This window comes from Diceros bicornis, chromosome 1, assembly GCF_020826845.1.
Source record: "Diceros bicornis minor isolate mBicDic1 chromosome 1, mDicBic1.mat.cur, whole genome shotgun sequence".
NCBI classification, from domain to species: Eukaryota; Metazoa; Chordata; class Mammalia; order Perissodactyla; family Rhinocerotidae; genus Diceros; species Diceros bicornis.
Genome location: NC_080740.1, coordinates 65,684,956 through 65,712,487, shown reverse-complemented (window position 1 = coordinate 65,712,487; position 27,532 = coordinate 65,684,956). Strand labels below are relative to the sequence as shown.

Below are 27,532 nucleotides of genomic sequence, written 5' to 3'. Positions count from 1 at the left end.
AGATATACAAAGTTAGATTTTTAGTTCTCAACTATTAATTATCTATCTAGCTAAACTTCTTGGTATTTTTGCTGCAATGAAGAGATGATTAACGTGAAGTGCATTCTGTTACATATCACTATTTAAAACATAATTAAGAGTTATTATTAAAGTTATTATTAAAACATAATAGAGAGTAAAATATTTTTTTCTTTTAAAAGCCATCATCTGACAGATGGATCTAATACCCAAGTGAAAAACAGGAAAACATTTTATATAGTATAAAGTATTCAACAAATGTTAGATATTAACATTACTAATGCCTGAGTTCTTTTGTAGGCCTAAGATGTCCAAGTCCAAAAAGGGCACTAGAAATCCCTGACAACATTTCTCAGAAAGATTCCAAATATAACACATGTATTATTAACTAAGTAATAAGTATTAACAAGCCAAAACACATGCCTTATCACTCTACTATTTATTTCGAGAAGGTTTAACATTGCATAAAAAGGAAATGAATTCTAGCCCACGGTCACGGTTACTTATTCTCCACCAAATACACCAGACGGAAAGTGTAATTAACTAACAAGCATTTTCTTTTAAAAAGACTCATAAGAGAAGCTATATAAAAGCTTAATGAATTTTTTAAATTGATTTTTAAAATATTTAGTAACTAAGAAACAAATACCTGATCTCCAACTGTCTTCAACTACATGTTGGATAAGACCTCCAAGGAACGGAACTCGAACCATTTCCAAATGTTCCAAGTTTCGGGCAGAGGCTAAGCCTGTTACTAAAGGGACATATTTCAAGGAGTTTGTGGGTCCTAGGGGGAAAAAAAACTTCAATGGAACAATGTAAATTGCCTTAAAAATGAATTTTCAAATCAGCAGCTGAAATGAATAACTTATAAATTCTGTGTCTGAAAATGACAGCCAAGTAGTTAGCTCTCTGCAATTTATACTTCCTATTAGAAAGGAAAGCATTAGCCTGTTAACCATATACTTATTCAGCATAAGGATTTCTCAGTAACATTGGAGCATTATCTAGTATTTTTTGTAAATTCTCTGAAGTCTGAATAGTTTTGAGCTCAAAATAACTAAAGGAGAAAAGCCAAGTTGAAAACTTGATCCTTCACTCAAGTAAACAGCTCAATCATTGAAACACCTCTGTATGTGACCAGTGTTGTATTAGGTGTTATAGAAGACCACAAAAGATAAGGTCCTATCCATCAAAGAGCTTGTAATTGACATGGAGATAAAACTAACATGAATTATAAAAGGATAAAAAGGTACAACATATCAAGTACAAAAATAAGATCTGTTGTACGACATAAAAAAGGAAAAAAAAGGAAGAGAAGAGGAAGGTAAGCTGGAACAGGCAGAACTTGAAGAATGTATACAAGAAAAAGGAGGAAGTGTTTGTCTCAGGACCATGAAACAATAACATAAGGAAAGACACTGAGGTGAAAACTGATATGACTGCATAGGAGACAGAGAATAGGCAGGCCTGACTATAAAAGAAGGTACATCTCAGAAATCAGTCAAAAATAAGAATATCAAGAAATAAAGATCAAAGTTATTATAAACTCTGAAGCAGAATTCCCACTTGACACTCTAGGGCAACAGATACACTGAAGATTTGTGACCAGAATAGTAGTATCAGAAAGCAGTGTTTTATGCTTTAAGACAGACCAAGTCAGACAACTATTTACAGTATGCAGAATGATTAGGAGAACAGAGACAAAGAGAGTAGACAGAAATCTATTAAAACAATTCTATAAAAAATGAAAAGTGTCTATAAGAAATACATAGAGACAATGTGACGCTTTTTTCTTTTTTCTTCTAACACAAATCATGCGCCTACTTTTTTAAAACAAGAAAAACACTTATCTTCACAAGGTGAATAAGTTACAAAACATAAATAGTAATAATAGCATAATATAATTTCATTTACAAATGTTGCTATGGAGTTTGCCTGAGGATATTTCTAGAATAGCATATGTGTAATTCCACCATAACTATATACCATTACCTGCACAGTTCCTCATGACGAAAGTTCGTAAGCTGATGCAAAGAAAGTCTTTGAATGGCTGTGGTTTAGTGAGTCTTACCCATTTCATATAAAGGTGCCTTAGCATTGGGATACAAGGAATTTCAGGAACATTCACCCCTAAAACATATATACAAACAAAAAAAGAATAAACAAGAAAATCACTAAAAGACTCTGTATTCTGTATATAAGTTCAAGAGTCTGTTTTTCAAGTTGACAATTTATCCTTCATGGATATTTTCATCAGAACCAATTACCTAATTAAAGTCTATCAAGTTTGGCTTATTTAAAATACGCTTGTAAGGAACAATTTAAGCAAACTATAAACAGACTACTTTGTTATTTCTTTAGAAAAGGCATATGCGAAGATGGGATTTAAAAAGGATTTCCCCCATTTTATATACGTAAGTTTTTCTCATATCTCTATAACTCTTCCAGGATGCATTTCCCTAGAAGATGTAAAATGAAAACAGGTTACTGAAAGCAAAATTGTGAAGATGTGGAAGGAACACACAAAATTACTATTTGACTACCAATGCCCACTGTCCCACCAGTGGGAAAACTAAATTTTTCAGCACAAAGGCAGGTTAGCTGGCTTTAAATATCATGGTTTCTGGATGATATTCAGAGACAGAGATTAAAGCTGTTTCAACAAATGTATGAATCTTAAGATTTGTAAGTGTGTAGTAGAAGCTAGTCAGCATGACTCTGAGAAAGTGGGAAACCTGTCAGTCATTTATTTTAATTTTTCAAATTGATAAAGGTATTTTGTCCTTCTGATCCATAAGTGGCTTAACATTAGGAATCAGACTTGCAGAGGAGCACGTCTGGAAGAAAAGGGAAGTAGAGTGGGAGGGAAAGTCAGGAGATAACGGAAGAAGAAAGATGACAGATAACTTGTAAATTCTAAATGAAACCAAGCAGTTTGAGGAACTTGCCCAAGAATCTAAACACTGTAGGCTAGAAAAAGCCAAGGAAGTGACACAAGTCTCTGAGAGAAATCAAAGGATCCAGGGTACTGATATTTAACAAGCAGTAGCTGGCAAAACCAGTTTAATGCAACTTTTAAACTTAAATCAGTAGGAGCTCTGCTGGCAACAGCAACTAGAGAAAGCAAAATTGGAGCACTTGAATGGTTGGTTCTTTAAAAGCTAAATTCTGAAGAATGTTCCTCCTATAAGGATTACTTCTTAATCTGGTCCTCCCCAAATAGCACAGTTAACTTTAGCTTTGAACTATGCATACACATTGCACGGCAACAGATGGGAAATAAAACTAGGGATGAGGTCAAAGGGAGAAAAGCAGAGGAACTGAGGCACAGAGTGAGACTCAAGATACAGAATCCACAAAGGTAGGTTTAGCATCTACCATGATGGTGGTAGTTCTAATTAGGAAACTCAAGGTAGCAAGGGTGAGATAGACGCAGACAAGACAGTTATATCCTATTGCCCAATCCACATTTTGCCCCAAACCCATTCTGTAAACAAAGGACACAATTACCTGTCTTTCCCAGCATGTTCATTAATTTACTATACACATTTGTATCACCATCACAGTGTTAAACTGTTGAATTAATCAAAGTGAATTAATATTTATTGAATTAGTACATTTCAACAAAATTTACCAAGTACTTATATTTGCAATGAACTGTGACAGGCATCGTGGAAAATATAAAGATATAAAACACAGTCTCTGATTCTACAGAGCTTACATTATAAACTTGAGATATTACAGAATCCCTTATTATCTAAAAATCCAATTTCAAACTAGATATCCAAGTCCCTAATCAGAACCACTCTTTGATCTTGTAAATGAAGGGGTGCTAGCGCGCTTTATTCTTCTCCCATAATTGCGCACGTAAGTCTGATTTAAGACCTATTCCTTATCATCCCCGCTGCTCTCCCTTTACCACCTGACCCAGTTTCAGAAATTTCCAGTACTTCAGGATCACCCCCAATACCTGGAATAATGCTTGGAACATAGCAGAGACTCAATATGTATATCTTAAATAAAATATTTAATAAATAAATATTACAAGTCAGATTATAGTATCAGGATTCCTCCCAAATTGCTTTCAGCAATCTAAGCCAAAGATGACAAATTAAATTTGAAAAAATATCTGCCATTATCATTTACCTAGGTTGAAATTATTGGGATATAATCTCAAAGAATATTTAGATGGAGAATACACACTGTGACCAATGCAACTAAGGTGCCTTTGGAAAAAGACACCCCTTTCCCAACTCTCAGGGACAAAGAGAAGTGGAAGAGTTCTCCATTGGTTCTGGGCTGTAGAACATAGGGGAAATTTTCTGCTTGGAGAAGATACAAGTAAACTAAGAGCTATCTAGGATTTTTCATTCTGCGATGTTCTAGAGGTGAGCTGTATAATAAAGTAGCCACTAGCTACATATGACTATTTGATAAAATAAAATAAAAAATTCAGTTCTTCTGTTTCCCTAGCCACAGTAGGTATCATATGGAACAATACAAATATAGGACATTTCCAACATCAGAGAAAGTTGTATTGGAGAACTCTCCTCCAGAGGGTAGAAGTAGGACCAAAAGGTGGATATTAGAGAACAGGGCAGGATTCTGGCTCACTGAAAAAACAAAAAAACCCAACAACTTTCCAAACTTGTCAAACTGTCTTCAAAAAGGGAGTAGATTGGTTGTGAAGTAGTATTTCTCTCACCACTCCCTCCCCACCGCAAGGGCTCTTTAATGAAAAATTGAAATTTTTATACAAGTCTCACAAGCATTTCTTTTGGCATCATCAATTAACAAGGCCATTTCTAAAATTCTCATTATTCCCTTTCAGTGAATACTCCTAAAACGAAACTCCATTTCAAGGAGTCACAAATGACCCAAGAAACATGTACTCACCAACTAAATGTAAAGTTTGTATTTTGGCTCCTATAGGAATTTTCAGTTTATTTTCAGGAGGAATTGGAAATGCTCCATTACGATTACGAAATTTCCCCAAAATATGAACATGTGGCATATATGTCCAAATGGATTCTACCAATTCCAAATGAGAAGTTTCCACACCCTAGAAAATAATGCGAATGCAAGCATAAGAAAGGCTTTTAATTTAGCATCCAAAGCTTCTATTTCTGTATCATAAGATGCTAAGTATGCAACGGAACTTAAGTTTGTTATGGATGAAACATGTATGTGAGTGAACGTGCTCTATCATTCTTTTGATTTATTATTTTATCAATCAGTTGATGTCAAATGTTCAACCAGATACACTCACCACTAAGTTTGGACACGCCTGCAAAGCTTCCAGAACTCCTGGAATGCTAAAAGCCTCATGGCCTCGTACCCTTCGCCTCTCAAGGTATCTAGGGTGAAGGCCATATAGCTGTTCAACGTCTGGCATCTTCTTCAATAGTGTTAGAAAACTGGAATCTGTGAAGCCTGAGAAGTTCAGAATCATTTAGAGCCAAGTTCATCTTTCTGCTTGTCAACATTTACCAGGCACTTGTAATTTTTATCAAACGTTTAAACAACAACAAAAAAGGAGGTTTCCTTTTTAAATTTTCATAAGGCTAACATACAGCTGAACAAATGATTAAACAGAAAATATATTCCTTTAGTGACAGAGGAAATATGTCAGAAACTCCACTTAGAATCCAAGTGAATACCTTACAACTGAGGCTTTTAATTAATTATTGCCTTTTTTGTTGTTGCTGCTGCCTTTAAGGCACAAAAATCTTCAACTAAGAATAATACACTTTTAATCCAGATAGCTTGGACCCATTTGATTGGTGGGTGAGGATGCACCACCTACCTGTCCAACACCACCCTCCTTCTCCCCTAAAGACGCTCTCTGGTCCAGTAAAACCTCTAGGGCTCTGCACACAACTAAAAAACTGAGTAAGATATAATCCTCATCTTCAGGAAGTTCCCAGTTCTAACCTAAATCCTATCTCAAATTAGATTCTCTTAGTCCATCCATTGCCTATTAATTACTCTGTCCTGTGTTTAACTATCACTTCTTGGACATTTTAGACAATTCATTCTTCTGAAAGAGACAGATGCAAATTAGCTAAGAGAACATAAGTGATCCAAATTGAGAGGATGCTGAGCTGAGAGAAGGTTATTTATCTGAGAGGTCAGTTGTGCTCCATAGTGGGAATCAACCAGATGGGAAGAAGAGGCAGGTTACTTCCACAGCAGGAGCTGTTGGTGAGATAACGAGGGAGATAAGGCTCATACAGATGATGCTTTATCACTGGGGCTTGTTGTTTTTAATGAAGGCTCTCAGAAAGCCAACTATCTGCTCACTAATGACAAATAAAAATATTAACTCTCGAGAATAAAAATAAAGCCCCAAATCACTAAGTCTTACATACTACAGTTTTCTGAAGTTGTTCTATTTGTACAGCGCTAGTCCAGATGATATGTTAACTTTAGAAATCACAAAACTGAAGAGTAAGAAGGGACTTCAGAGATTACTTGATCTCTAATTATAGTAATTTCTTTTTAATATCTTGTGTAGTAACCTTTACTGACTGAGCCATTCAACGTGTTAACCATTTTACATGTTTTCTCATCTTTTCTCACAACTCAATGAAAAAGGTAAAAAATGAACTTGAAAGAGTTTAAAAGCCACCAAGTGGCAAAGCCAGAAACCAAAAACCAAGTCTGCCCATTGCCAATGTCCATTCTCTTTTGTTGTACGTTACATATTGCCACTCACCAAAAAATGGGTAGAGCTCAACCTTCTTTTCAGAGATAGTGAGAATCCAAACAGATCACATATGTAAACAATAAAGTACTACATAAAAACCTTAGCTAGCATTTTTATTTAGAGAATTAGGGTTTAAACTGCAGAGAATAGGCCAGGGTAGCATTACTAAGCAGGGTTAGTGAGATCTTATTCTAAGCTAGACCCTGTTTGCTTTGACTCCCTTTTATATTCACTGCAGGGATGGGAAACCTTGGGCTCACAGATATTTATCACAGTCTGAAAGAAGTCAGCAACGTGCAAACAAATTCTTCACTAATCTGATAAGGGGTAGAGATGTTAATGCTAGGATTGCATGACATGGGAGTTCTGCTATCCTGCCTCTTTATATAGTGCATTAATCCCACTTCCAGAATTCCTGTTGGCCTAACCTCTGTTAAAGGAAATTTAATATAAGGAATGACAATCATTTTCACACTGCTCTAATTTTTTTCTTTCCTGCTATAAACAATCACTCTCTGGAATAAGACAAATCCTTTTCCCTTAGGATGGTTTCTTTAAAAAATTTGAAGACAACTGTGGTTTGCCTCCCACCAAGCTAAGTTCTAGCATCAGGTCTTTGCGATGTTCTTCCCAAAAAGGTATATATTGATAACTAACTCTAGCCAACTGATAAGAGTTATCGGTTGACGGATGACCCTCGTGAAAGGCTACAGCACCCCAAACTGTAATATTCCACTTTTCCAGAGGTAGTCTGTCCTGTTCCACACAACAGAACAGAACAAAACAATGACCTCCTCAGCACTTCACTTGTACTAAGCACCCCCAACCCAGCCTCATCACATTTTCAAAACATCAGGATCTGGATACTGTTGACGAAAGGTGGCTAAAAAAGACATTCAAAATTGCTTACCAACAGTAATTAATAGGCGCTAATTAATGGACTGGTGTTAACTGAAAAGAAGATTTGGTTGGCCCTTAATTTAATCCCTTTCAGGTGTGCTCTACTTAACTAAAGTCATCAACTTTCTTTTCTGATGGTTTCTTTACCTGATGTCCATTTGTTGTGGTTAGGCTACTAATTTTGAGTTCTTCACCTGCAAGGCCAATCAATGCCTTATTTAAGAATCTCCAAGACCTAGTACAGGCCTTTTGAAAGAAATGAAAATTTCAGAACTGCAATTTCTGCGGCCTACTGGAGCAGCTTTACAAAAATAGATAAATATTTGTTTAACTAGATGGTGACATTAAGGGGTAGAGGAAAACTATGAAAACCTGCATTGTAAAACAAATGACAAAATGACACTTTTTCTAATGTGATACACATATATTTAGTTAACCAATAAGTATTCTCCAATGATATATTTGTGGAATAGGCTGATGTAGTTCCTTAAGGAGTAGGAAATGAAAACAACATACCATTACAACAGTAAACCCTCAGGCAAAAGGCATTTTATCAGCCTAAACCAACCTACATAATTTAGATAAAATCCTGCCTCCCTACCTACAAGGTGACTTAGATTGCCTATCTCAAGACAATAAGTAACATTTGATGGAACATTATTATTAGTTTCCGGTAGGGCTCCACTGTCTCTTACAGGCTAAATCCACTTACCACTTGGCATGTATTCCCACCACCGCCCAGCACAGAGATCCACAACCCTCACAACTCTCAGATATAGGGTCACTGCTTCCTTTAGCTTCCGAGAAAGACATTCCATACACATGATATCCTGCAGAGGGAGGTACCTTTGTGAGAGAAAGAAACTCATATTTACCAAGTGGGTAAGTACTTCCTTTCACTGACAGGTTATTTTTTTCCTTCCTCCATTCTCTTATCCCTCAAATGAAATCAGACCATAAGAATATTCGCAGGGTTTTAAGATTAACATGCATGTATAGCTTTTTACTAAAAACAGCTAAGTCAGCAAATACTCAAGTATCGAAATAAAGTATTGAGCTCCATCCATATGCATACGGCATTTGATAAAACCTTTCTCCTTTTAAGTTTTTATGGACTAATACAATCGCAAAAAGAAAAAAAAAGAAATGTAGGAAGGAAAAAAATAGTGCATTTCAAGGCATGATGATAAGGGAATGTGAGAAAGATCAGGGAGAACTGACTAATTTGAACATGGCCAATATTATTTCATAGCTTTTATAGAATACATTTCTTATAGTGCTAAAAAAATTCCCCTCTGCTCCCTCTCAACATCATCCCTGTCCCAGAAACTCTATTTTCTCCATCAACAAATACGTATACTCTTTTTATAATACAGTTTTTTCCCTAAATCTTTTACCTTTTAGGTCACATACTCTGATAACAGTATTGCACAAGCATGAAGTGAGAACACCTCATCTGAATTACAACTTCCTCTTTTCCAACCTCCCCTGTTATCTCTTCCTTCCTGAAACTTTTCAACTACTCTCTACTTTTGTTCTCTTTCCAATAACACCTATATCTTGAAAGATCAGAAAATCTCATCTCTCTCTTTCTCTCTCTTAACATCCCTCCATGCACACCTAGATTAATTTAAAAAAAAAAAAAAAAGGTAAAAACTACCCTTTATTGTGCTGGTATTGTGTCACAGACACTGTACTGCAGTCATTGTGTCACAGCTTTACCAGGCAGGTTGTTCTTTGTTTGCCACGCAGCCCTCCCCGAATTATTTTTCTTCCCTTCTCTGCTCTGCTGTGTTCCCTGCCCTCTAGCTAGTAGTTGACTTTGGCCAATGGAAGGCAAAGGCTTTCTGCTGTTTCTAGCTCCCTAGATGAATTCTTCACCACATCTTATTGGTTCCCTTAACCTCACCTACACCTCTCTAAACAGTCCCTTCATTAAATTATCTTCAAATTCCAGGCAAGTGTATCTTGTTTCCTGCTGGAATCCCCATCGCTATAGTAGGTGCTAAATTATTACTCCATTTTACAAGTGGTGAAATTGGCTCAGAAAAGTTAACCTGCAAAAAGTCAACAGCTAGGTAAGAGGGAGGAAGAGCAGGAATGTGAACACAGCTGGGTCTGAGTCTAATTCCTAAAAATTAAGCTAATTCTAAAAAGAAAAATCCAAGTATGCCTGCTAAATATTTCTCTGCTCCACTTTTTTCTACCTCTGGCCCCTCTCCCTTCCCCTTCAAAACTAATTAAATAAAGAGAATCAAATTTTCTACAGAAACAAGCATTACTAACTTAATTTACAGTCTCCATAACTTAGATATAAATAGGACAATTTTCAGAAATATATGACTACACATTTTATAAACAATTAAAAATACTGAATTTATTTTCTAAATTAAGTTTTGCCACTGAAACATTTTTTTCCCAAATCATTGATTGTTATCCAAAGTACTTGCCTCAGTTAATACCATACTCCCTGAAATACAAACAGTTCAGTAATCACTTGAAGATGATGTTACATCATATTTGTCCTCAGAAAAAGAAATGTATTTTTTCTTCATAAATAAATAGTCAAAGAGCCACAGTACAAAAGGCAGATCAACTGCATTCTAGAAAAGATGTGTTTAACATGGCAAGTACAGCAAAGATTAGGTTCTTTTAAGGAAGCCAGTTTTTCTTGTTTCATGAAAATGTGCTAAGTAGTTACTACACAACCACAACATGAGTCCTCAGATAAAAACTTGAGAAGCCTAAAAATAAATCCGTTTATTTTTAGAATAAGCATTTCATACCAAATTCAAGTACTCCGCTTAGTTCACAGTTCTTCTTACATTCTGCCAATTCGCTGCATATTTTTTTTCATTATAACCAGGGTAACACCCTTTTACTTGATTCCTCCCTTCCATTTGAATATTCTGTTTGAACTGCAAAATGTTATCTGATCCACTCTCAATTTAAAATACGGTCCAATTTGTTCACAATATGTCTTACCATTATTCAACAAATCTAACACACATCCCTAGAAACAATTTTACCTATGCTTTCTTCTAGAATTTAATAGTCAGATATGAGAGAGAAAAACATGCTTTTATTATTTTCTCCAAATGGTTTTTCAGTTGTGACATCATCACTGAATAATTCACTCAGCTTGTCCTCACTGATGTGAATACCAAGTTTATCATAAACTAGATCCCCAAATATATTTGAATCCACATATGGAGTTTGTCTGTTTTACCCAACTGTCTGGCTATCTCCTCCAATACTAAATCTTTAACTATTGTATATTTTAGAATATATTTGAACATCTAGTAGGGTTAGACTGTTTTTCTGAAAAATTTTGGCTATTCTGGAAGACTCTTTTCTGCCAGATGAATTTTAGTATCATTACATTACGTTTAAAAAAAATTCTGTTACTTTAATTGGGCCTTCTATTCCCAGACAGAACTGAACTAACAAAAACTACACTGGGTTACAGTATAACAAACTGCAGAAAATAAAAGACTAATACAAATTTATATTAGAAAAGAAAAATAAACTGCCCATGGTTCCCTAAAGTAACTCTGCTATCACTGTTTCAAAACTTCTTAATCTGCAAATATTCAATAATTTTTAAAAATTCAAAATAATTTTAAGAACTTTATATATGAAAATTTCCCCTAGGTACATAATCTAAATTAATGGAAAACTCACATGCTTAGAAAAGATAATTGCAATTGTATAAGAGAAAAAGTGGAAACAATCCAGATGTCAGACTACAACGGAAAAGGCAATTACCGTGCCAGTCAATGGACTAGAAAGCAATGATTAAAGCGATAATTATGAAGACCACGTAGCAACATAAAAAAAGGCAGAATACAATCATAACCATTAACACTTACCAAGCACTTATGCCATGGAGTGTGTTAAGTGCATTAAAAGTATTATCTCACTGAATCCTTATAATAATATCTTTATATCTATCATTGGTCCACAGCTAGCAAACGAAAGACTCAGGATTCAAACTCAGGTCTCTAGCTCCAGAGACCAAGTATGTTAGGATTTGTTTATTTGAATGGATAATGACTGAAAGAAGAGAGTAGGGGAAACTGGAATGACAGGAGTTTTTTGTGTTTTGGTTTTCTTTTTGGTCTCTTTAACTGTTGTTATAATGCAATTTGTATAAAAATATAATTTTAAAAAAAGATTTTGGAAAAATGTACCATAAAACAACTTTAACGTGTACACTGCATATAGTAATGAAGGGCATTATTCATAAACTTTTGTTTCAATCACTTACATACATGTGTATACTGAGTAAAATGTGTTTCTCACTGTGGGGTGTAGTCAAAAATGTCAGAAACACTGCTTTATGTTGTACACACATGGTACTGTAATAATAAAAATCAACAAATCTATCAGTCAATGAGAATTCCAAGAAGCCTGGAATGTTAACCACAGTCTACAGGATGGCTGTCCAACAGAACTTTCTGCAACAAAAGAAATACTCTCTATTTTCACCGTCTGTGCTGTCCTATACAGTAGCCACTAGCCACATATGGCTAGTGCAACTGAGGAGCTGGATTTTTAATTTTATTTAAACCTAATGCCACATGCAGCTAGTGACTACCATCCTGGACAGCACAGCTCTACGATTTGCTCCTACTTACACATTCCAAGTAGGTGAAAGTCAACCAAACAAAATCTTACCTAAAAATATGACAAAGCACTTCATGGGAAAGTTGATTCATATAGTCCTTTGTTTCATCTGATATTGCTTCCTCAGGGATTTCATTATTCATGAGACATGTTTTAACACTTTTCTTTCGTGGTCCCATTGCCGTATTATCTCCAGTATCAAGGAATAAAGCTCTCCTCTTGGTTACTTGAGTTCAAAGCACCTGAAAGCAAGCAGAGAACAGAGTAGACTAAAGTATACCAAACTCAGACGCAGAAATTATCCTGATAAAATCTAAGTAAAACAATGTTTATTTTAAAATACAGACAAAGGTAGTGCTATTACAATGGTACAGACCACATTCAAATTAATAAAAATATTACACAAAAGGCACAGAACATCTTTTTCTGAAGAGTAACAGAGAATACTATAAAAATGTATTATTTAGAATGAGAGAAATCCAAGGAATGAGGAGTCCTGGATTCTAATTTGTACCCTGTTGCTTCCTATGTAATTCACTCAATTTCTCCATGTATCAATTTGTTCATATGTAAAGTAAAATCACTAAAGTAGGTAAACAAAACCCCTCCCAACTCCAGGAGCTTGTGATTCTAGGACTGCCCCTAACACAGCAGACGGTGGAAGAGGACTCTTGGGTTCAAGTCCTGGATCTGCCACAAACTACTTCTATGAACTTGAGTCACCTTTTAAATTCTTCATTCTCCCACCTATAAAGTGAGGGGATTAGACTCCACCAGTGGGTCACAAACCCCTTTATGAATCTAATAAGAACTACAGACCTTCTCCTCAAAAAATAAACACAATTTTATATGTAATTTCAAAGGGAGAATAAAACCACTCTTCTCCCTCTCCCTCTCCTGTAAATATTAAGGAGCAGAGGTTAATTCACATTGTATCAAATGTATGTTTTGTTTGTTTTTAAAATAAGCTTTAGTGAAGGAGGAAGAGAGGGAAGGAGGGAGAAGGTGGGAGGAATGGAGAGGAGGAAGAAGGGATAAAGTCAGATGAGCGAGGACCCAGAGGTTTTTTTTTTTATTTTGTTGATCAGGTTAAGAGAAAACTAAGTGAAAACAGTGTCCTTTAAATAGCGTTATCAATTATCACTGGTAAAATTCTGAAAAATTATTTGGACTCAAACTCAGAGAACTCTAGCTCAGACCTCAAACTTAACCATGCTACAGTGATGCACAGAATTGCTGTTCCAAATCAGTGGATCTCTAGATTAAATAGTGTTTGCTCCCCTTTATGCACCAACTTTTTCTTCTTCTTAACTATAAACTTTTACTGTTAAAACTTTCTAAAGTGGACTGCGTGCTTCTATTTTCTTGGGGTTGACTCAATAAAAGCTTAACCTTTCCTTGATGACCTTATCAATATGAATATACATTATACTCTGTGATGCCTCCTCTCAGGGGCTACTGAAGTATGTGGAGATCCTGGGGGTCCTTTGCTGAGGCAGTAAATGGGAGAAAACTACAAGGCTAAGTGAACTCGCATTTCTTGTGCTTGTGCATGTGCATGTGTTCTGGTCTCTTCTTCCCTCAGTGAAAGGTTATGTGCTGTTACTTCTGGCAGGTGTCAGCATGCTTGCTTCTCCCTGCACTCCACACACACACACACACACACACACCCTCTAATTTTTTACTTATAATCAGCTATGGCCTGGAAAACCAAAGAAAAAAGTTTTTAGAACTGTGTGTGGATTAGTATCAACAGGCATCAGTAGTATCGACCGAAGGAATTCTGCAAAGAGTAGGGACATGAGCTACAGTGCACTGAATTTGTGACATCCATTTTGCCTTCTCAGAGGCTTATTTATATGTTGTCCATCACATTTTGGCTAATAGACCTCTGGAGAAATAAAGTTTATACTCAGAACACTCCACAAAAAAAAGTTATAACTATACTCATCTGCTTCTGATTATAGCATTGCCCATCTTTTCCTATTTACTGCCCTCCCCTCTCCAAATGGATCTTTCCACCTTATGATAGCTCCTGAAACGGCTCTAAAGTTATTTTGACCTAAGCATCAAATCCAACAGCCTCTCTTCAGTGCTCCCCCATCCAACCCATTTGTAGTATGGGGCACTGCTGACCCCTTCTTCTTTGAAACCCTCTCATCCTTTGGCCCCCTAAGTGATATTCTCTCAGTCCTCTTCATTCCTCTATGACCACTCCTTAGCCTCTTCTGCCAATTCACCCTAGAACCTTCTTCTCCCTGGGTAATTGTATCCATTCTCAAGGCTTCAGCTACTATAAATACACTAAAAAAAGATTTCTACTTCTGGCTCCTATCTTTCCTGAGCTTTGACCTTTATTTCCTCTGCCTATCAGAATTCTTCATCTCAATATCTTGAACATCCTTCAAAAACATTATGTCCAAACTGAACTCTCTCCACAACCACAAACCACGTCCCTCCCCAAACACACACACACAACACACATACACACCTGTTCTCCCTACTGTAGTTTACCAGATTCGCAAATTAGAAACCCTGAAATGAGCCTCAATACGTCATGATCTTTCACCTCCCATAGTCACTTGATTGGCTATTCTTATCAATTTTATCACAACACTGCTTTTGCATCCATTCCCACTGGGTTGCAGACTTCTATCAATCTTCATATGGGCTACTGCAATGGCTTCCTAAATGATGTCCACCACTGTATCCCCAGGGCCTGGAACAAAGCCTACCACACAGTAGGCCCTCAATAAGTAATTTGCTGAATAAATGCTTATCATACCATACTCCACCTAGAAGCTAGAATTATCTTTTTAAAGCATTCCTCTGAGTGCATGTAAAGTGAAAAAAGCAAGATGGACAATATGTCAAAAGTATTATCCCACTTGCATAAAAGAAAAAGGACAACTATGCCTGTGTTTGCATGGGACATTTTCGGAATGATTCATGACAAAATATTAACAGCGGTTACCTTGAGCAGTGAAAGCAGAGGTTTAGGAAAGTAAAAAAAGAGAGTTTTATGTTTCATATTCTTCTCCATTGTTTTAAAATTTTAGATTGGTCATGGATATTACATTTCTTAAAAAACAAAACAAAAACTAAATCAGTCTACAAGGAATTCTAGTTTCCAGAGGATAAAATCTTCCCAATCTGCCTCAAGCCCCCTTTCCAATCTCATCTTTCAATCCTTACCACTTGCTCCTCAGGAAACTCACTCTAGCTGCACAGATTATCCTCAGTTCCCCTGAACAAACACTGATCTTTCAATCCTAATAAGCTATTAACTCTGGCATCCTTCCCTTCCCTTTCTTGCCTAGAAAACCACTAATCTGCCTTCAAAATCTAGTTTAAATGTTAAGTCCTCTGTGAAAATTCCTACTCACCCACAATCTGAGCTCCCTGTGAGACTTAACATACTCTTCTACTATAGCAACTTATGTAGAATTTTATTGGTCATGTCTCTGCCAGGAAAAGGAAAAAATCTCAGTCTCTGCCAGGAAAAGGAAAAGAATCTCAGTCTCCTGCCTCTAGGTGATAACAAGTCCTTGCTCATAATAAATCCTCAAATGTCTGATGTATGACTATCCCTCAGTCTTTCTATTATTCCATATGCATCCAGTAGCTTCGCGGCTGCTAAAAACCTTTTCATGCTCCTATGAGCACTCTGTTTGCTATCAAAATCCTATATGATCTCAGCAACAAGCCTCTAACACTGGCAAAAATGCAATCAGATTTTACTCCAGTAAGAACACGTAACAAACAGCTACCGTGCAGCATGCAAATGCTTCAACAAGACTATTAACCAGTACAGACCAATCCAACCACGAATTAATTCTCCGGCTATCATATTTTAGCACATGCTTCACCTTTAAGAATCCTCACAACTCTAACCATTCACACACACCATGTTCTTGACTTTTCATCCTTTAAGTAAAAATCTTTCTTAACCCTTTTCCCTTCTTTTTCTTCACCAAATCCACACCACTTAATAATTTACACCCTCATTTTAGGATTCCATCTTTTATTATTCCTTATTATTTTGCAGTGCTGGGGTTTTGTGTGAAACAGATTTAGTAGCCCCAGTGCACAATATATACTTGAATTTTTAAACAAAATAGACTGCCCCTTAAATATCACTGAGGTTATAAAAGTTCACTTGTTTAGAACTTGGAAAAATATTTACTCATAGATATGATATTACACAACATTATCTGAGGTTAGGTCTCCACCAAGCCCACAAAAATCTATGAAACCTACAATATGCATGAATACTAACTAGCTAAGGGCCTAAGTTAGCAGGACTAACAAAATTTTAGGTGAAATTGTATACATATTTCCCATATCATGCCTAGAATTGAAGATCTGGTCACACAGCTCCTACCTGGCAGCAGATGGAATAGCAATATCCCTGCTCTAAGCCTTTGGTGGGGAAGGGCTTATGGAGATGAACATTGGGATAAAGGGTAAGATCTCTATCCTACATCTAGGGGCTTAACAGGTCAGGACCTAAAGCCAGGGGAGATCCATCAGTCCTTGCCAGTCCAAGTAGGTGCCCCTGGAGATGTTCAGGAGGTAAAAAGCTTCCTCATTAAAAGACTCATTTATTTTCCTTATCACCACTCAAACTCTATAAAGGACAACAAAATTGTTTCAACTCAAGTTGGCTTCATCTTCATTTAAGTGAAATACCTAGCTAGGCTATGCTGACCATTTCATCCCAGCTACTGAGTAAGAGAGGCCTGGTACCCCTGTATGGGAAAAAAACACCAATCAAGACATGCAAAGTCCCAAGTGATGATGGTGTCTCTCTTGTATGCGCACTCTCTCTCTTAACTGCTTTTCTTTTAGTGGGATGAGGGATAAAAGCAAGTGAGAATAGAAAATTGCCATGGCTAGCCTTCTATGTCTTGGTTTCTTCCTACCCCTATCTCCAAAATATCACCACTTGTCACTTGAGAAACTCAACAAGGTAGGAAGGTCCAAAGCAGCAGTAGGTTAAAAGTGAAGGGGGAAAGGAGGGAAATTCCAGTTATCAGCAGTAGATAAAGATGACGCATTGGAGTTGGCCTAGCAGTGGAGTCATGGAGGGTAAGGGAGAGGTGAGTATAAATAATAGGTGATTACAGATATGTGAGCCAGCCCAGTGGTCTAGCGGTTAAGATTCAGCGCTGCCGTGGCCCGGGTTCATTTCCCAGTCAGGGAACCACACCACCGTCTGTCGGTTGTCATACTGTGGCAGCTGCCTATTGCTGTGATGCCGAACACTATGCCACCGGTATTCCAAATACCAGCAGGGGCACCCATGGTGGACAGGTTTCAGGGGAGCTTCCAAAGTAGTAAGAAGGACCTGCCCACCCACTTCTGAAAAAATCAACCATGAAAACCCTATAGATAGCATCAGAGCATTGTCTGATATAGCACCAGAAGATGAGAGGAGACAGAAAAGACCAGGCAGGTTTCCACTCTGCTGTACAAAGGGTCGCTAGGAGTCAGAAATGACTCAACAGCACTCACAGCAACAAATAAATATGTGAAGACTATATTTTGTAGCACTAGGTTATTCCCAGGGTTAGCAAGTTCTGGAGGCTCAGACTCTAAACCCTAAAGAAATGTCAATCTGACAGCATTATAGAATCCCAGAATGTTAAAAGTTGAAGGGGCCCTCAGAGACTGCCTAAACACAGGGTTCTTAATTTTTTGTGGGTTACAAATCCATTTGAGACTATGATGAAAGCTGCACATCATCTCCCAGAGAGAAAAACAAAACATACCCAGACTCATCCACACAGAATTACATATACAATTTCAGTGTCTTCCCAGGCACATCAAAGCCCATCCAGAGGTCCCTGTCCAAGACTGGCTCCCTCAATTTTCAGATGGACAAACAGAACCAGAAAGGACAAGTCACTTGCCCAAGGGCACATATTAAGTATCAGAGTTCAGGATGGCATTCAGACTTCCTAGCCTACACTACACACCCCACCACCAGGTTAGTCCTCTGTACCTTGGCTGCCTCCCTGCATTCCAGAGCTATGCCCAGTGCTTGGAAACAGGCTTCTGGATGCTCTGACAGAACTGCTGGGACTGCACTCTCCTTCACAAATTAGGGTTTGTGGTCCCTCTAATTTAGGTTCCCACACAGCAGCCTATAGTAGCTCTGGGTATCCTTCAGTCATTCTGTCGCTGTCTGTTTAGCAGATCTTAGCCACAGGAAGCATTGTTTTTGTCCTGGCAGACCAAATACATTCTAAGTTAACAAGCCTGAATTGTTTGTGAGTATTCTTTAAACCAGGGTTCTTCTATAACACAACTTCTTTTAAGCATGCTCTTCTCCTTCCAACCTGCCAGTTTGAAGCTCCCCCCATTCCAAACAAAACTACACTATCCTCTACTAATTCAATTCATGCTTGTTGCTCCCAAATTTATCCCTATCCTTTCATACTAAACCCTCATGGCTATGTTCACCTCTTGTAGGGGAACACCAACATTTACTTGCTTGCAACATCAAGTTATTTTCCTTTTAATCCTCTATTTCCATTATAGAGGTTTTAACACATTGTTCACAATTCTGACAATCGCTGATACCTATAAAAGTCATATATAAATCCACTCCTTTACTCCCTAAATGTCACAACAAAAAATCTTCCTATACCTGTTCCATCTTGTCAACATCCTCCTCCATCCCTGACTTACTCTACTAACTACTCCCTTCCTCAAATCACACCAGGCCCTCCACGGTAAGTGTTTGTTATTAATACACTCTACAGGGCAGAGATAAACTAATTTATCTTACAACTAACCAGAAAACTTAGGGACCTCTTATAAAATTTTGACAATTCTGAATCAATTTCTCATTCTGTAATTAATAACAATTCTCTGGAGAAACTCCTTTTCTTGATTGCTATTATCTATTCATCCATCCACCCATTCCCTCACTCATTTATTTGCTGCCTACTAAGTGTTAGGTGGTGACAGTCTTTCTTCCCATGAAGCTTACAGTCTCAGAGCGGACACTGATTCTACCACCAGTTTCTTACACCTCAGTCATTTCAGTTACTAAAACCTAAATTACCTTTCACTACCCTCACCAAAAATATTTCTCTCTCATTTAAAACTTCCCAACGAACTCAATCATCCTATCTTGTCAAGGGCTTCCCCGCCCTTCAAGTTTCTAATGCCTTTCTTTAGCTTCTATTGGCTTCAGCTTGCTCATATCAAAGTAATCTTGCACGGCACTTAATTTGACCCCATTCCTCACACCATAGATCTCGTATGTCTACGACCTAGGACAGCCTCTCTTGCCTAAAGAAACACCCACCACACCCACCAAGCTGCTCAGATAAAACATAAGCAAAAAAAGCCCCAGAATTACAGGGCTGAAAGGCTCTAGGAATTATCCAGTCCAACTCTTCATTTTCTAGATAAGGAAAGCGAGGCCCAGAGAGGTAAGCTGGTTTTCCCAAAGGCCCAGAGCCAGAAAGTACCAGTACTGACGCAAGGATTCAGGTCTTCAACTCCAGTTCAAGTCCAATTTCATTTCACCATATCACTTTACCTTACTGAAATCTAGTTTTTCCTTTTTCTCCTACCCTATGCCTTAGTATCTTTGTTACTAAAAATAAAGTGTGTATCCCTAGGCACACAGTCACTTAAACAAACACACGCACACAAGTCTATATTCTTTACCCAAAGAGTACATTAGAATCACAGCATCACAAATTTTAAAGAGAAGGAAGGAGCCTTAGGGATCACCTAAACCAGTAATTGCCAAAAAGACAGTTAAAAATTACAAGCACAGATTTTTGAGCCTATACAACTAGATACATAATATGTACCCTCCACATTCCCTTTTCCCTCACCCAGAAAATCATGGCCTTATAGAGCCGTTATTTTATCCCTCAGTTGTGCTAGGAGGATGGGAAAGGGGATTAAGAATCAGTGACCTAACCCAGCTCCTTCATTTGACAGATGAGAAATCTTAAATCCAGAGAGAGGAAGGGATTTGCTCAAAGTGAACCCGCAAGCTGACAGCAGCTTTAGGATAAAAGACAAGGTCTACTCTTCACATGGGCGTGTTTCACACTGCTGGTACAGGTTTACATAACAAAGTCTTCAGGACAGAGCTACCCACTGCACAGGAAGCACGAGAACCTTCCTAAGTGCCCAGCTGCCCTTGGCCGGCTTGGTGTCTGGAAATTAACATGGTAGACGTCTCTTATCAGTTAACTCCTGGCAATGCAGGATGCACGGAAAACATGCTTTTCAGATCTGTCGCTAAGGAACGAGTCCTTGAACGGGAGTTGCGAATTTGACTTGCAGAGCTAGAAGGGGCATCAGAGGCATCTAACACATTCGTTTTACAGATACACACATTGTGGCACCGAGAGGGTAATGCATCTGGGCAAGGTCACACAGTGAGTCGGGGGATGAGGTAAGACTAGAAATCGGGGCTCCCGATCTCAGGGGTGGCGGCCTCTCAAAGACGTAGTATTCACTGCGACCTGCTCAGGGACATCCCTTCAGTACGCTGACTACAGGCCTTCCTCCATTTACTGGCTTAAACACTGACTTACGTTAAAATCGTGGAATTCGTGACGCCCGGAGTGGGATGGGGTTCCAGAAGTTGCCCAGGCCAAACCCCCCATTTTGTTGAGGAAATCGAGGCCCGGGGGGGTTCTGTATGCTGGAATCTTGGACCAGGTTCAGATAGGGTGGCAAACCCCGCAACCAGGGCCTAAAAGGCCGAGAACCACAAGCCCCATCGCTGCTCTCCTGGGGGCTCTAGGCCCGAAAGGGGCCCGAGACCCAGAGCCCAGGCGGTCGGGAGCCCCACAGCCCCCATCCGGCCGCCTCCGCCCCGCCGCACGGCCCCCCGGCCCTGCGGCCAGCCTCCCGTCCCCGGCGCACTCGGCCGCCGCCTCACCTACGCCGGCCCTCCGCCTGTTATTGTGGTTGAGAGGGAGGGAGTAACCCGTCAGGCACTTCCCGCGGCCCCCACCGCCGCGGAGCTTCCGCTTCCGCCGCCGCTCGGGCATTTCCGGAGCGACCTCTTCCGGGGCTGGGCCCGCACCCCGCGGCCATGTTGGGTGTGGGCAGGATGCGTCGTCGCACGGTAGCCATGTTAAGCGTGGCATTTCGGGAAGGGCTGGGGCCGGGCCTTCTTTCACGTGAGAGCGTCGCCGCGCCGGAAGTGCTGACTCTGACTCTACAGTCTGGGGTTGGGTGCTGGGTCAGCTGATGCAGCCTGGCGTTGGATAAGCCTTTGGACCTGCTGTTCGTGATTTGCAAAGTAATTAACGGTATTTTACAGTTTCCAAAGGGCTTTCACATCAGTGTCTCATTAAAAACTACCTAGCACTCTGACATATGGGCAGGAATCACCTTAATCGTGCTGTTGTTGTTGTTAATGGATAAAAATTATCTTCAGAGAGCATAATTGACTTGCTCAGTGTCACACAACTGGACTGAAACAGGTTTTTACCCTTCAAATCCCGCCTTCTTGCCTCTACATACAAGTATGTAGAACGGGCTAAAATACCTAGATTAAAATAGATACAAATACCCCTTAGGAAAGTTAGTGTGCACTCAAGCTATATGAGACACGATTTGACAAGACATAGGAGTGACTAGACGATTCTGCTGGAGAAAGGAATGAAGATGGCTTAGGGGTTCCCCTGGTCCTTCCTATTCTTTTCTTGATTGATACCAAACCTATCGGTTTTTCTCTCCTCCCCTACTGTGGTTTGGTGCTGTACGTTTCAGCTTGTCTTAGGCAGTCGCAGTTCTAGCTATCTCATTCCATATGTCAAACCATGTTTCTTGATCTGGGGCTCTGGGAAGAAAGACGAGACAACAATAACAAAACAAAGCCTCATCATATTTATATACTATTCATCTTAATCCCAGCTTTCATATTACATTCTTCCTGTAAGGGAAGATAAAATCCTATTCCCATGTTACTTGCTTCTGTCAATTTCTTTCATATTTGAACTTAAATAAATGAAACAGTAAAACCTGGGCTTTTCCTGTTTCCTGGACTGTTCTGAAGAACAAATAGGAATTGTATGGGAAAGTGTCTAGCACTGAGCCTGGCATAGATAGAAGGCATTCGATAAGGTTTATTTCAGTGCAATCGGTTTGAATCTTTAATTGAATATATTCCTTCTTTTGATTAGTATTCCTCCTTTGGTAAAAAGCACTATGGTGGGGCTAGAAATACTCACAAATAAGATATGTTTCCTACTTCAAGTTTAGAAAGGGAAACAAAAGCATACCTACAAATCATTGTAATAAATGCTAAACAGAGATATTTTCTGAGTGCTATGAGTGCCAGCTGTGTATAACAACACGTAAAACTAGTTTAGTTTTAACATTTTGAGGTAGAATATGTAATGTGCATCCCTTCATCTCCAAGATTTTTTTCTTCGCTGGTGATGTGGGTTTTTGTTAGGGTCCTGAGTTAGTGTTCCATACTCATACAGTGGATCGTTGGGGGACTTTGAGCTCTGCAGAGAAGTTTGCCCTACACTAAATGGCCCTGAACCACTGTGAGATTTTTTTCTAAATTCTTAATCTCCACTTTCTAATTAAATTTTAAAATACTTCTCACTTCTCATACTCTCATAAGTTCTAGCACCAGCCTCTATTCTCCCTTGAAACTTCTTAGGTCCTTAGACAACAGATACTGCCTTTGTTAGAAGGTCTGACATTTAAGAAAAGAGGCTCTGGTTGAGGATAGGGGTTGGGGTTTGTTGGGGCCACTTCTGTGGCTATGGAGCCTGTGCAATGCACAACTACAAGGGGTGCCATGCACACTGGGGTCATTCACATTACCCTTGGAGTTGAGTAATGTGGGAGAACTCAACTATAAATTTAAATACAGGCTTTTTAAGAAAAAAATTCTACTTCAGCTATTTTGACTGAGAAACTGTGTATTTAGTGATCAGCAATGTAGGCTTTAGAACCAGAAAGATCTGGTTCAAGTGTGAGTTCCTCCACTTACTGACAGAGAGACCACGGGCAAGCAGTTCACCTCTAAGCCTCAAGTTTATCAAGTAAAAATGAACATGATTATGGTACCTACATAACAAACCACTGCAGAATTGAGTGGCATAATACAACAATTTGTTATGATCTATCGTGATTGTATGGGTTGACTGGGCTCAGCTGAGCAGTTCTAGCTTGGGGTCTCTTATGCATTTGCAATCAGATGTCAGCTGAGACTTTACTAAACTTCACGCTCAGATGGATATTACATTGTTGGCAATTCAGCCTGGAAGCCCTCTAGGGGCTCAGCTAGAGCTATCCATCAGAGTGCCTACATATGGCCTCTTTCTCTGGTTTGGATTTCTCACAACAAAGCACTTGGGCTCTGATAGGGAGCACTCAGCGATAGAGCACAGACAGCAAGCTGTTCCAAGCAGTACAGGAGGAAGCTACAGGACAGGACTTCTTATGATTTAGCCTGGGAAGTCCCAGAGGTTATTTCTGTCACATTCTGTTGGTCAGGGAAGCCACTAAGCCAGCCCAGATTCAAGAGGAGAAGAATAAGACTCCACCTCTTAATCGAAGGAGTCTATGCATGAATGATTCTCTACATGATTTTTGAAAATTTTTGTAAAATTTACCACAATAAATAATATAATATAAAATTAATAATATAAAATTTCCCATTTTAAGTGTATAATTCAGTGGCCGTAAGTATATTTACATTGTTGTGCAACTGCACCACCATCCACCTTCAGAACTTTTTCATTTTTCCAAATTGAAACTCTATACCCACTAAACAACAAGTCCTATTCTCGACATCCCCAGCCCCTGGCAACCACCATTCTACTTTCTGTCTCTAGGTACCTCATATAAGTGGAATCATGCATGTTTGTCCTTCTGTGTCGGGCTTCTTTCACTTAGCGTAATGTCTTCAAGGTTCATCCATGCTGTAGCACGTGTCAGAATTTCCTTCCTTTTTACCACTGAATCATATTCCATTGCATGTGTACACCACATTTTGTTTGTCCATTCATCCATTGATGGACATTCGGGTTGCTTCCACCTCTTGGCTATTGTGAATAATGCTTCAGTGAATATGAGTCTGCAAATATCTCTTCTAGATCCAACTTTCCATTCTTTTGGATATATACTCAAAAGTGAGATTGCAGGATCATATGGTAATTCTATTGTCAATTTTCCCATAGCTGTGCACCATTTTACATTCTTACTAGTGGTGCACAAGTGTTCCAATTTCTCCACATTCTTGCTCTCATTTGTTTTTTGTGAGGTAATGTTTGTAATCTATCTAGAACTGTGCCTGGCATGCAGCAAAAACTCCACAAAGGTTATTTACTATTATTTGATTGTTCAAAGGCCTCTTTTCCTTCCTTTTTTTCAGCTTTAGTTGAAGTTGCAAGGGCTGAATTATGAGCCTGTGATAATCTAACGTTCACTTTCACAGCATCTTAAATTTTCTCAAGTTACATAAGGAAATCCTATGAAAGGATGTTGTATGTAGGAATATGCATAGAGAATTGCAGTATCAAAACCCAACACAAGGTGGTAGATTAGGCCAAAAAAAAGAAAAGAAAAGAAAAACCTGCATGGGAAGCTTTTATAAACACAAACTCTGAGTGAGCAGTAAGCAACAAGGCCTTTTGCTTTTCATTTTTAATTTGGACCATACTGCACAAGATCAAGATTATGTCACAAGAAAGTGAAAAGATTAAGGATGAAACTTAGGAAACTCAACAAGCTTTCTTTTTAACAATTAACCTTATTGTGTTTTCCCTGTCACTACATCTAGTGCAGATCTTTTAGCCTGATCTCTAGAGATATGAGAGTAAAGAAGTTACTCTTTAGAAAAGAAAATCATTTGAAATGCCAAGAACTATTTGCCATTAGCCAACATTTACTAAAAGAGACTATATGAGACCTGGGAATATGTCAGACACCAGGGCTGCAGAGGTGACTAGGAAACAGTCTCTGCTCCTAGGCAGGCTGGGAGACATCACCTACAAAGAACACATCAGTGAAATTTGGAAAATCCTGGCACAGTGGAATGCCAGGCTGCTGCCCGAGCAGCACAGGAGGCACTGAATGAGTCCAGGCTGTATGCAGCTACACTTGAAATAATTGCAAACACCCTCTTCAACTCACTTTTCTTCCCGCCATGGGCTTCTGTGTCACCACTTCTTAATTGTGTCTCTCTGTCTCATCATCCTGGCTCTAGCCTCTCCCACGCAAATTCTTATTTTTGTTGTGTTATTTGTTTGCATGCTTTTATTCAGAATGTCACTCTACCAATCATTTTAAAAACATCATCAAATTTAATCCCTATGAACTCTGTGAGGTAAGTATTGCTTGTCCCATTTTATAGGTAATGCAACTCAGGTTAAGAGAGGCTATATATTTTGCTAAAGGTCACACTGCTAATAAATTGCAGAGAATCATTGTGAAATTTGAACTATCTGACTTCAAAACCCACATTTTTAATTACTAAATTTTACATTCTTGTAATTATTCCCCCAAATGACAATCTGATTAATTTTCCAAAGCATCCTGAGGATTGTGTCAATGGCTTCTTTCTGCTTAAACTTTAAATCTTAAAGCCTACGTTCGTATTTTGTTAATCTAACTTCCAAGGCCCAATGTGCATTGGTTGCAGCCAACCATTTCAATCTCATTTCCCGTCACACAGCATGTCCCAGCTGCCAACAGGACTCACTGTTTCCCCTCACATTTCCTATGACTCTCCTGCCCTTGGCTGAGTGAATAAGACGCCCCCCTATAGGCAGAGGGTGAATCAACCTCATTCAGCTGTTACAAGGAAAGAAATGGAAGATGCTGGTGAACCGGGCCCATGTGGGTGAGCCCAGTACTGGGACAGAAACTGATGGTCCTTAAATTCCAAAAGTAAAAAGGAGAAGACAGTTGTAGTTTTCAAAAGCTGGTTGCCTTTTGAGCCTTATGTGGTTGATTCATTCAGTCAACAAATATTTCCCGAGTGCTTGCTCTGGGGCCAAGCATTGGACTAGGTGCAAGGAAACAATTGTGATGAGGAGTGGATATGTTTCTACCCTAAGTTTGGTAAGGGGAGACAGACAATCAAATAACGTAAAGGTGAATCAATTTCTCAAATATAAACAGATAGGTACATAGTTAAGTTTTGTTGAATGAAGGAATTAGTGAATGAATGGATAAATCCAATATACTCTATTTTTCCTTTTAAGCACATCAATTGTTTCACAAACAAAACCTTCCCAAATAAGTAAATGTTATAAGTCTATTCAATTAAATGTATAAATATGGCAAATGACAACTTCTCCTCAAAATGACAGTAATATTTACAGTCAATGACATTCTTATTCCTTCAACTTAAAATTCTAAGTTTAAATCAATACTCAATTAAAAATTTAAAATTGGAATGATAAGATTCATCCATCATATTCTTTAACATGCTACATTTTCTTAAAATATGAAAAATATTTTCAATTACGATTATGTATAGACTATTTCTTAACACAAAATAATAATATAGATGTGATTTCATCCTTATTTCTATGCTTAAATTTAATCTTTTGGGGGATTATAAGATGCTTAATCACGTAAAAAAAGATTCTGTTTTCCATATCTGGGGAATGCAGTTGCATATTGATTGGAGGGGTGTTTGGCTGGGCCCCGGGATTCACTTCTTCCCACCTCCAACCCTTTTCTTTTGGCTCATGAGCTGCAAGGACAAATGACTAGGGTGAACGCAGCCTTTATCTCGTCGTGTAGGTGGCATCTGTAAGGGAGATGGTGAAACCAGCATGTAAAGAGATTCATAGACTACTAGAGGGCAGAGGCGGAAAGTAAGACTCCCAGTGTTGCTCCAGTCTGGATGCTGCTGTGCTTGGATGAAGACCCACCCTGGATCCTCCCAACTGCACAAACTCACGTAGTTCTAATTTGGCCTAAGCCAAGTTTCGGTTGGATTTTCATCACTCTGAACCAAAAGAATTCTGACATATTTCCTACGCTGTGTTAGCTATTATCCTCGTCTATTACCCCAAACCTTCAGAAAACATTTGTTACCCTGAGTAGCCTTGAAAGTACTTGAGGAATGAAGGAAGATGGGGAGAGTCTAACATGCACCAAAGTGGTGGAGTGCGAGGCATAGGTATCAAAAGATGAAATGAGGGGCTGATGGAGAACTCTGCAAAATGAGGGATACAGAACAAGTAGCAACCATGAGAACATAAACGCCCTGGGGTCCTCTGAAACTGGGAGGACACCAGA

The 27,532-nt window shown here is 38.7% G+C and overlaps 1 protein-coding gene across 5 annotated transcripts in view; it reads right to left on the bottom strand.

Moving 5' to 3' along the window:
- The window catches only part of FBXO38 (F-box protein 38), a 55,813-nt gene extending 34,550 nt beyond the window's left edge, over positions 1-21,263 (bottom strand). The window contains exons 1-7 of one of the 5 annotated variants that reach the window (XM_058543556.1): positions 21,186-21,263; positions 12,311-12,501; positions 8,343-8,476; positions 5,291-5,454; positions 4,918-5,083; positions 2,014-2,151; positions 668-805 (exon numbers count right to left, since the gene is read on the bottom strand). In XM_058543556.1, the coding sequence (XP_058399539.1) occupies positions 668-805; positions 2,014-2,151; positions 4,918-5,083; positions 5,291-5,454; positions 8,343-8,476; positions 12,311-12,438 (868 nt within the window). In that variant the 5' untranslated portion in view covers positions 12,439-12,501; positions 21,186-21,263. Of the gene's footprint in view, positions 1-667; positions 806-2,013; positions 2,152-4,917; positions 5,084-5,290; positions 5,455-8,342; positions 8,477-12,310; positions 12,502-20,835; positions 21,118-21,185 lie in introns of those variants that run through there. The other 4 variants (XM_058543546.1, XM_058543565.1, XM_058543584.1 and 1 more) reach the window with 4 other exon arrangements.
- Between the last annotated feature and the right edge of the window lie 6,269 nt (positions 21,264-27,532).